At 43.3% G+C, this 11,516-nt stretch overlaps 1 protein-coding gene across 3 annotated transcripts; it reads right to left on the minus strand.

Annotated features, from left to right (window-relative positions):
* Positions 1-439: 439 nt before the first annotated feature.
* On the minus strand, positions 440-11,276 carry TLR7 (toll like receptor 7). Of its 3 annotated transcripts, none has more exons than XM_027798645.2 (3): positions 10,886-11,276; positions 10,615-10,661; positions 440-4,064 (listed from the first exon to the last, which is right to left on the minus strand). In XM_027798645.2, exons 2-3 carry the CDS (start codon positions 10,615-10,617, stop codon positions 924-926), a joined length of 3,144 nt encoding a protein of 1,047 aa, XP_027654446.2. In that variant the 5' UTR covers positions 10,618-10,661; positions 10,886-11,276; the 3' UTR covers positions 440-923. The 3 variants fall into 3 exon arrangements, with proteins under 3 accessions (XP_027654446.2, XP_055557351.1, XP_027654445.2); XM_055701376.1 differs by lacking the exon at positions 10,886-11,276 and adding an exon at positions 10,752-10,860; XM_027798644.2 differs by lacking the exon at positions 10,886-11,276 and having other exon boundaries at positions 10,615-10,879.
* Between the last annotated feature and the right edge of the window lie 240 nt (positions 11,277-11,516).

The following is an 11,516-nucleotide window of genomic DNA, read 5'->3' on the forward strand; positions in this document are numbered from 1 at the left end:
AGCCTATCTGCTCTGCTGCTCCCCTCCTCACTCCCACGGAGCAGCTCCATGCACAGGGACTCCCTTTACCTTGTAACTCCTGATCCACAGCCTGCAAACCCATCCGCATTTGTTTCTCGCATACCTCCCCATTTTAGCCCATACATGTTTTTCAAAGTCTCTTCAGACTTACAGGCTTATGTATGCAGCAGTGGGAGAGTTCCTACACCACACCCAAGTGCCTGACAGCAGTCCCACCAGAATTTTGTCTCCCCAGAAATTACGGCTGTTGCCCACTGGGACAGAAGCAGTGTGCTCAGCAGCTGTAAGCCCGAGATGAAAAGAGACTAGTTCCTACATTTTCCCAACTCCTTGAATCAAAGCATGAGCTTTGCTTAGGGTATTTTCTGAGATGAATGTGTCGGCAACTGTTTTTGTTTTTCATAAACACACCACCAAATACAGAAACCAAACTATAATTTTCTATTACAATCACATTTGCTCCAACAGTGATTTGAACAGCAGCAACTTTAGGCACGACCAACCTCCTTCTGGCAGTCTGTGTACTACAGTAAGCTGAGCAAGTGTCTCACCCCCGTCTGACCCAACCACAGGAGATGCTGGAGGCCTCCTGTCAACTGAAAGGTGGAAGCAGTGATTCTGTTCTAAACCAGGGACTTCCAGTGGGTAGTGCACCTTCTCTTGTTGTGCAGCAATCAATGCCAAGGAAAGTGCATGTCAGCTAAACATTTGTGCTGGCAACAGTTTCTGTTCAATCTTGCCATAGTAAAACAAATGAACTACCAGCTTTGGGACTAATCGTGCATTTTGTTTTGGGGTACAGCATCACAATTACATTTATCCTTCATGCTTCAACACTTTCTCCAAATGTAATTTAGGATCTTTTTCTCACTTTGCATCAGTATTTACAGGGAAGGGTACGGCTAAACAGTTTCTTGGAGAAGCTTGTTGTAAGCCAGCGTATTGCTCATAGCTATTGCATTTTTCAGACACTGCCAGAAGTAGGGCTGAGATCGAGGGTTGGTTGGCCACTCCAGGACAGAACTTCTGCACAGCCTCTTCCTCAGCTGGACATACCGGGACTTCTGCAAAATCTTCTCAAGAAATATCAGTATAATTACATCCATTTTTTCATCTAGAAGTCGCTGGTGGGCCATGTAAAATGCTGTCTTGAAGCTGCCACTTTTAATATACTTGTTGGTCAGCACAAATATGGTCTTTTTGCTCAGCTGAATGCTCTGGGAAAGGTTGTCAAAGACTGGCTGTCCTGGGAGCCAGTCCCTTTCTTCCAGGCATAAATTGAACTGTCTGGCTTTTTGATCTTCCAGCCTTTCAACCAGTTCTGCCAGCACCCACTCATTCACAGCTGGATCTTCATTGTCATAGGCAATAAAAGCATCGTAGCAAGCATCTGGCAAAGATAACCGCCGATAGCCCTTCAACTTGGCAGTGCAGTAATGGTAACTGTACCACACATCCCAGAAATAGAGATGGCTCATCATGGTGAACACCATGAAGCCTAGGACAGTTGAAGCTGAGAGAGCATACAGGATTAAATATGAGGTGTCCAGCTCACAGGTATACAGATCCAAGAAAACAACACTCCTCCCTTTATGTGCCCCTGGGCCAGCACAGGTCACATCTGTGGCCAGAAGAGGAATAGTCACTTGAGTCTGGTTGATCCACCAAACAAACCACACAGCATCACAATTGCACTTGAAAGGGTTGCCGTGCAAAAGCAGCATCTTCAGGTTGTTAATGACATTTTCAGGGAAGCTAGATTTCTTAATTATTTGGATCTTGTTTGAGCTGAGGTCCAAGTATTTCAACTTGAAAGCGCCTCTGAGAAAATGTTTGGTTAGCCGTTGAATGTGATTGTTTCGAAGCATCAGTTCTTGGAGCGTTGAAGAGCAATTGGACAGTTCTTGGGCAACAGTAGTAAGAAGGTTATTGCTGAGGTCCAGAGTTACTAGTTTCTTCAGATAGTGGAGGTCCCCCCAGTTGAAACTCTTCAGCCGGTTATTGGTTAAGTTAAGGACCTTGAGTTGTGGAGGCATAGCTTCAAAAACACCATGAGGCAAAAAACTGAGTGAGTTGAAGGAAATATCTAGTTGTTCCAGGCTGGTCAGGTTCTTGAAGAATGACAAGTATCTAGCATTCCCATCCATCCATAAAACATCTAAACGATTTCCACTGAATTCTAAAATTTGAAGAGATTGACTTTCCATTCCTGTGTTAATTGAGGTAGAAATCTCATTCTCATTCATCATCAGCTTCTTCAGGTGGGCCAAGTTTTTCATAAAACTAAGCACATGACTAACACCTTCTGCCAGAAAATAATGTTTGTTATTGCTCAGGTCTAGAATTTCTAAAAGTTTTAGCTCTTCAAAAGCAGTTGAGTATAGTAAGTCAATCCTGTTATTAGAAAAATCCAGGTATTTCAAGCCAGTCAAGTAGGAGAATTCACTTCCATTTAAAGTTTGACTTATTGCATTACCTGACAAGTTGAGGCATCTGAGGGAATCAAGACCACGGAAGTCTGCAGGGCTAATGAAAAATATGTTGTTTCTACTTAAATCCAGAGTTGCTCCATATTTCAGGCACTCTTCCTTAACTGAAGATTTGTATGAAGCAGCCTCCTTGTCTTTGGATCTGCAGCTTCGCCCATACTCATCATACCTGAAATAATGCATCTCCTGTAATACTTGCCTGTTGTATTGCTCTACTGAAATCCTAGGATTAGTGCAAAATCCATAAAAGTTGCTTTCACTTGAAGAAGGAGAAATTTTGTTCACTGAGAGGTCTATGAGTTTGAGAGCTGGGAATTCCTTGAATACTCCCAGGTCAGCAACTTTAATAAAGTTAGTCCCAAGATCCAGCACTGTTAGATTTCTAAGACGGAGCAATGGATTTAGATTTCCTTCTCTCAGTTCTTTAAAGACATAGCCCCTGAGTCTCAGGATTTCCAGGTTAGATAGGGAGGAAAATGTCTTGGAGAGATTCAAGGATGGGGAATACATCTTCAGTTCAAAATTAAAGGACAGATCAAGCCCTACAAGGCTGGGGATAAATTTCAGAAACTGAGCATCTCCAATCTCCTTCATGAGGAAATTTTGGGAGAGGTCGAGCTCTTTGAGACTCCTGATGTTTTTAAACCAGCTGCTGGGTATGCTCTGAAGAGAATTACTGTGAAGTCGCAAAATTCTTAGATTTTTCAAGGAATAAAAAGCCTTTGAATGTATCTCAATTGTGCTCTTGGGGCAGGGTATACAAGGATATGGGGCATTATAACAACGTGGGCAATTACCACTCAGATCAAGAATTTCTAGGTTGTGAAGGGCACTTAAATCATGTTCTTGAATCACTTGAATCATGTTATTGTAGATATACAATTCCTTTAAAGTAGATGACAAACTGGGTGGAATATAAGTCAAGTTGTTAGACTTCAGGGATAGTATTGTTAATTTTTTCAGCTCCAGAAAGGCTGTTTTTTCAATTTCAAATGAAATATTGCATGGATTACGATAGTAACAGTTCTGTCCCAAATATAATGCTTCTATGTTTCCTAGCTCTGACAAACTGGTTTTTCGTATAGAAAAGATACTGTTCGCTTCCAGGCTCAGCAGACTTAAAGAAGTAGGAAGACCACGGGGTATTTCCAAAAGCTGGTTTGCATCCAGATACAATGACTTCAATCTTGTCAGAGCAGCAAAACTGCCATTCTCAATCTTTGGTGCCCTGGTGCACACATGATCTTTTGGCCCCATTCTGACAGGCACACAGTTGCATCTGAAGTCAATCTCCACAAGGTTTTCAAGATGTGCAAAGGATGTTGGATAAATATGGGGGATATGGTTAATATTAAGGGTGAGGTTGGTAGCATTTGCAGGGATCCCTCTGGGGACTTCAATGAGACGCCGATCAGTGCAGTCCACTGTCACCATATCTTCAGAGGCTTTGACTTCACAGGGTAAACTTTTGGGAAACCAAGCTCCTGACAGCAGCATTGGAAATAAGAAGAGCAAGACAAATGGTGACGCATTTGAGATCTTTGCACGAGGTACCTAAAAATAAGGAAATAGGGAGGTATTAACCTGATGCAATGAGAACATCTCATAGGCATATCATTAAAGGCCCCATCTCTGTGAATTTACTTTTTTTAAGGGGAAACAAGCAGTGTTAAACATCCAGCAGATTGCCATTGTATAATAGCATAAATTCCAAAGTTTTCAATGCATTTGAAAGATAGAGAAAATCTATAGTCACTGAAAAGCTAGTGTAAATCTTCAAAACCATACTAACAGGTGAGTGCCTAATTCGAATTTCACGTTGTCAGAAGGATTTTCAGAATCATAGAATGTAATCATAGAATCACTTAGGTTGGAAAAGACCCTTAAGAACATTGAGTCCAACCAGCTCTACCAAGCGCACCACTAAACCATGTCCCTGAACATCACAGCTAACATGCCTTTTAAATGCCTCCAGGGATGGTGACTCAACCACTTCCCTGGGCAGCCTGTTCCACTGTTTGGCATGCCATTCAGTGAAGAAATGCTTCCTAACATCCAATCTAAACTACCCCTGGTGCAACTTAAGGCTGCTTCCTCTCATCTTATCACTTGTTACTTGGGAGAAGAGACCAACCCCCACTTCACTATAACCTCCTTTCAAGTAGTTGTAGAGAGCAAGGTGGTCTCCATGAGACTCCTTTTCTGAAGGCAAAACTACCCCAGTTCCCTCAGCTGCTCCTCATAGGACTTGTTCTTTAGACCTTTCACCAGCTTCGTTCTTCTTTGGACACGCTCCAGCACCTCAATGTCTTTCTTGTAGTGAGGAGCCCAAAACTGAACACAGTAATTAAGGTGCGGCCTCACCATTCCCAAGCACAGGGGGATGATCACTTCCCTAGTCCTGCTGGCCTCACGATTTCTGATACAAGCAGGATGTTGTCGGCTGCCTTGGCCACCCGAGCACACTGCTGGCTGATGCTGAGTCAGCTCTCGATTAACAACCCCAGATACTTTTCTGCTGGGCACCTTTCCAGCCACTCTTCCCCAAGCCAGTAGCGTGGCATGGGGTTGTTGTGACCGAAGTGTAGGACCTGGCATATAACAGTGTTGAACTTCTGTCCTGGTTTCAGCTGGGGTAGAGTTAATTTTCTCCTTAGTAGCTGGTACAGTGCTGTGTTTTGGCTCTGATGAGAGAACAATGTTGATAGGACACTGGTGTTAGTTGTTGCTGGGTGATGTTTATACTAAGTGAAGGACTTTTCACTTCCTTGGGCCCCACCAGCCAGTGGGGGGTGGGGGGGTGGGGAGGGAACTGGCAGGGGACACAGCCAGGACAGGTGACCCAAGCTAGCTAAGGGGGCATTGCATACCATATGACGTCATGCTGAGTATATAAACTGGGGGAAGAAGAAGGAAGCGGGGGACATTCAGTGTTATGGCATTTGTATTCCCGAGTAACCGTTACACATGACGGAGCCCAGCTTTCCTGGGCATGGCTGAGCACCTGCCTGCCCACGGGAAGTGGTGAATGAATTCCTTGCTTTGCTTTGCTTGCGTGTGTGGCTTTTGCTTTACTTATTAAATTGTTCTCATCTCAGCCCTCGAGTTTTACATTCCTTTCTGATCCTCCTTCCCATCCCTCTGGGTGGGGGGGAGTGAGCAAGCAGCTGCGTGGTGCTTGGTTGCTGGCCAGGGTCAAACCATGACAACTTCTTGTAACCGGCCTTGGCCCATCTATCCAGCCTGTCCAGATCCCTCTGTAGAGTCTTCCTACTCTCAAGCAGATCAACACTCCCACCCAACTTGGTGTTGTCTTGCAAACTTACCGAGGGTGCACTCGATCCCCTCATCCAGATAATTGATAAAGATATTAAAGAGAACTTCCCCCAGCACTGAGCCCTGGGGAACACCACTTGTGACCAGCCATGAACTGGATTGAACTCCATTCACTCCACTAGCACCACTCTGGGCTTTGCCATCCAGCCAGGTTTTTTACCTGGCAGAGTTCACCTGTCTAAGCTGTGGACAGCCAGTTTCTCCAGAAGAATGCTGTGGGAAATGGTATAAAAAGCTTTACTAAAGTCTAGGCAGACAACGTCCAAAGCCTTAAGATTAAGTTCTACTTGGGTTTTGGCCCTTCTTCTTTTCTCCCTGCATAGCTTCATGACATCCTTGTAGTTCTCCTGAATTGCCTGCCCCTTCTTCCAAAGCTCATAAACTCTCCTTTTTCCCCCTGAGATTCAGCCAAAGTTCTCTGTTCAGCCAGGATGGTCTTCTCCGCTCTCTTGTCTTTCCGCACATGGGGACAGCCTGCTCCTGTGCCTTGATTTCCTTCTTGAAGAGTGTCCAGATTTCCTGGACTCCTTTGCCCTTGAGGCTGTCTTCCAAGGGACTCTGTCAGCCTGGCCCATAAACAGCCTGAAGTCTGCCCTCTGGAAGACCAAGCAAGCAGTTCTGCTGACCCTCCTCCTTACTTCCTCAAGAACCGAAAACTCTCCCATGCTGCATGTACTGGTGTAGATGCTCTTCAGCTGAGCTACTGATCCTGACACCTGCTCTTCGGGAAAAAGCCCTTAGTCTGATGTGACCATTCTCAGGTGCTTTTGTGGTTTCTAACAAAACACCCCTTGCACCTTTGCTGCTGTGTGGTTCTTCATCCCCTACCCTCGCTGAAATGGCTAAGGAGCCTGGTTTGCTTTTTACCCTGCTGCATTCAACTTCACAGGTGTCATCACTATGGACAGCAGTCCCTCAGGTTTGCCAGTTTAAAGCTCATTTCACCAAGTGTGCTAGTCTGTTGGCAAAGATTCCTTTGCTTTTTCTAGTCAGGTGGATCTCACCTCTCCCTAGCAGGTTATCAACATGAAAGAGTGTCCCATGATCGTGAAGGCCAAAACCTTGACAGAAGCACCAGCCGTTTAGCCAAGTGTTGATTTGCATGATGTACCTGTTCCTGCCTGTATCCTTTCTCCTAACCGGTAAAATAGAGGAAAAAATAACTTGAGCACCAACTCCTTTCAATCACACCCCCAGAGCTCTGTAGTCGTGCTTGGTTCTACCCAGGTTCCAGCTCGCTGTGGCATTTGAATTTCATATGAAAGAGTGTCTAGTAAGTGTCATAATGGATGGATGGTTGACCTAAGCCAGTCAATGCCTATATTTTCATAGATTTAATACCAGCTTCCATTTTTATTGTCCGATAAGGACAGAGGACCAAGAGGGCACTGTATCAATGTGAAGTGTAAAAATGAAAATCAAAGACAGATTTAAGACTGAGCATGTCCCATAAAAGCATAATAATCCGCTAATAATCAGAGCCAAAATCTTACAGGCATTTAAAGAACTTTCCAAAATACACTCTCTCTCTGTCAGGTCTTTGTGGTCTTACCTACTTTATAGATTTGTGTGCATTACGAGAAGAGCAATAAGCTTTTGCTATTTCACAGCTTACAAGTTACTTCCTCAGGAGTGGTCAGCGTCAAAGCAACCCTGTCCCTCTGGCCAGAGGCAGCCAGCCAGGCAAGCTGGCTGCCAGCCTTGGCTTGCCTGGCACAGGCAGAGGGGCCATGGCCATTTTGCTGCCTTGCACAGCTTCTTAACTGTCTGTGTCTGCCGCTGGTCAAGAGATGTAGAGATGATAAAACCCACAATAAACAACATCATCATTTCTCCCCAAAAACTCACTGTTGAAGGCTTGGAGATGCATGGCACACAGAATGCTCTGAACAACTGGGATTAGTTATGCATGGGATAATACTGAGTAAACATGAATACCCAGTTAAGCAGCTGAAAATCTGATGATTAGGTAAGGTGTTCAAGACAGAGGCATGGAAATGTTTTTTCTCTTTAGCTGGGACACAAGAACATATAAAGACCTGCTCAAACAGTCTGTGAAAACCCTATTGAGTATTGCCCAAGCCATGTCAGGTGGGTGGAGACTTGGAGACTAACTGAGGCTTCCTGTTGTGCACTCTGTTTACTTAGGCCACTGCGTCCTCTGTATAACTTTGTGTCTCTGTCTTACCTTAGATAGCTATGCTAAATCTGTCAATGTGTCTGTGTGCCTGGAGGAGTCTCCAGTGACTGTCAGGGCAGCAGATGTGAGCGAAGCCCAACCAAGTCTCACACAGCACCACACTTGTGCTATCTAGATCCCACAGCCAAATGGAGTCACTCTGGGCGTTCGTTCAGTCAGGTTTTGAACACAAAGCTTCAGTATGGAAGGAAAAAATGTAAAAGTCCACTGCAGACCTTGAATTCAGTGTACTGTCACATGAGATGTGGATCAGTAGTGTGGTACTGTACTACACCACACCCTTTCCTCTGCTACCATTTCTTTTCCCATTGCCCCGAGGTTGCTATGGTGCTTTCTTCTTTTCAGCAGGTCCTCAGAAAAAAGGCAATGTAGCTAAATGTCCCAGCTGGTAGCCATGACTATCTTTCATATAATTACTCAGGGAAAGCAAACCTGGACTAACTAGGCTTTGCCTCTGAATTCACATTTCATTGTTTTCAACTCTTGCGAAGTCATTTGCTAAGAATCAAAATAACTTTCATGTAGTTTACAGGAATTCACTCTGGAAACTCACCCAGACAGAGGCTGCTGGGCAAGACAGTTCACCAGTGTCTCCGGTATGGTCTAACCAATCAGCTTTAGAGGATGATTAACTTTTCTGATTTCCTGATGTAGACAAGCACTTGGATGACAATGATGAATAAGAATAATCAGAGTAAGCGGGGAGCTAATTTGGAAAAGATAAAACGCATTTATTTCCTCCCACCATCCTAGCTTTTTTTTTTTTTTAGAACTCTTTTTTTCTCTACTAATTTGGGCAGGGATGTGGGAGGGAGGAGGGTGGGCTCTACCACTGATATTAATTACATGGAAACCTGAAGGTCTTTCTTTGAATGTAAAGGGACATTGCTGAAGGAAAATCTGGATATGCTCTTGTAAATAGTTTCCCTTCCTTCTTTCCCTATATTATACATGTAAAAGATGTTGTTAGACTAACGAAGACTAATCCTAACTGAATGGCCCGTGATGCCACAGCCCCTGACTACCTCTGTCTCTTGCTTTACCAGACCCACGTAACCCAGGGGCCAGGGCTGTTATCAAGGCAGGTGCCCATGCAGCACAGCAGAGATGCCAGGGAAGCTGCAGAGGCTCCCTGCACACAGGACATGTTGCTCCATCACATGGATGCCAGTGGCCTTTATCCGTTGATGCACTCCACAGCAGACTGTGAAAGTGCCAGCCCTTACCAGCCATGGATACAGTACCTGCAGACACCCTGTCCTTTAAAAGAAGGAAGGAAAACCTCTGCTGCTAACTGTGGGTCAAACCACAGATTTCCTGCTCTTGAGGAAAAGTTAATTAGAATCAATCTTTAAAGTTTGCTAAAGCAAATTATACCCCTCTGTCCAAGCACTACAGCAGGACCTGGGCAAGTTGAGATTGCAGTCTAGATTGTTACAAACTTTCTATATGAACTCATACTCAGCCACTGCACTCAGGCACCAAAATTTAGGCACTTAACCAATTTCCTCAGTTCGTTGCCATCAACCTGGGCTGCACTGACATTCAAGAGAGAGCGGAGAGAGGAGAGAGACCCCTCTGTAGGCACCACTCAGCTCTGAAGATCGAGGGAGCTCTCCCTGTCTGCGCACCGAACAGAGACTAATACTGCAGGTTTTGGTGCCTAAAATTAGGTGCAATGAATCTGGGCCTTAAAAGCCTTCATGAATATGTTTGTAGGTTTTTTAAGAAGTCAAAAAATGCCTTTTGAGATCTTTGCAATACTCAGATTTTGAACTGCCGTGTACTGCAGTATTTTTAGGAATCTAAGTGTTTTTGCAAAGCCAGCCTAGCTCCTACCGCCTTTCTGTTTCATTTCTTTGTATATCGTTCTGTTCCCTGATACCTTTTTAATGCATTAACTATTTTAACTGTAAACTGTTACATTCTGGTGCTGTGTCTAAGTATTTGCATGTGTAAAACCTTGTGTCTGTTATAGTACCAGAACAAATAAAAAAGATTGTTTTAATTAGAAGAAACACGCAACGCTGACTTGTGCAATGTCTTTGCCATGAGAAGCCAGCTTATAAGTACAGCTAAAGTATGCTCATGAACTGTCCTTTTCCCTGTGATCTACAATTGGCTTTATAGGAAGTTCAAAAAGCATTGCTCTGCTGATATTAACTAGCATGCACAAACCATAACAATTAAGGGTATTCTTCAACTATTCAGCAACAGTACAGCTAGGTGTTTCTGGAGGTAGTTTTTTCTTTAGAGGTTCCATATGTATTATAGAAGGTGAAAGGGGGAAAGGCTAGAGGAAAACAAGCACCTCAGAAGTTATAGCAATTAGAAAAGACATTACTGTACTCATTCTGTAGTACAGTAGTACAAATAAATGCTAGCCAGTTAGAATTAGTGCAAATAAACACTTTCCTGTCATTATGTACTGCAGCTTCTAACCACAATAGTACTGGAATATATAGAAAGTAGAAAAGGAGATAAAGGAGATTATGTTTGTGAAAGTCCTCCACAACACTTCCAGTCAAAGAGGTCTAAGAGCAAATTTAAAATGAAAGTTTAACTTACCATTTTCTGTGTGCTTTCAGGTCTGGCAGATTTGTCGCTGGAGGAGACTGTAAATCAAAGCAGAAGAGAACAGCATAAAAGAGGTCCCCACTTGTTCAGCTCAGGTGTGGAAGAGAGTATAGCATGGCATAACTCACTCAAGACAACAGCAGTAATCACTATTCTATCATTACTCTTCAGCTGGACCGCAACTTGAGAAATAATTAAATGTGAAACAACGGCTGCAACCTACTTCCTCAAACATTTGTAGTTAAATTTAAAACAAAAGTACCTCATTTACTCATCTGTCTCCATAACAGCAACTGAGTAATCTTATTTTTTCCCCTTTAAGCAAATTCTCACACTACTCATACTTCCATGCACTTTTGTTCTCATGTGGTGCAATTTGTTCTAATCTTCGCTACTTTTAAACATGGTTTTCTTTTCAAACCGTGTATTTTACTTAGCTATAGTGTCATATCTACTTGAAAAATGTGAACACCAACCCACAGGAAACCCCAAAAGAGGGCAATTGCGAAATACTTGGTGACAGACTGTAAGATCAATCAGCTATGAGACCAATACATGACATAAGCCTAACATTCAGTTCAGACTATAAAGATTTGCAGAAGCTCAAGTTCCTTCTTTTTTTATTTCCCCCTTTTTTAGTATGAGATGCACAGAGAGAAAAAAAATTATTAAAAATAATTGTTAAAAAATTTGACATTAGCAATATTTTAGATTTAGAAGTTTAGCAGTAGTAGTTGTTGTTATTTGGGTTCATTTCTGGTGCTTATAGCTTCAAGGACTCAAATCTTCCTAAGAATCACTTGTGAGCTCATATAAGCAGACAGATCTCCCAAGCTGAATACTTTGTGGAAGAAATGCCTACCAAGTGAAAGGGACTTTGGAGAAGGTAACCA

This window comes from Falco cherrug, chromosome 2 (assembly GCF_023634085.1).
Source record: "Falco cherrug isolate bFalChe1 chromosome 2, bFalChe1.pri, whole genome shotgun sequence".
Lineage (NCBI taxonomy): Eukaryota > Metazoa > Chordata > Aves > Falconiformes > Falconidae > Falco > Falco cherrug.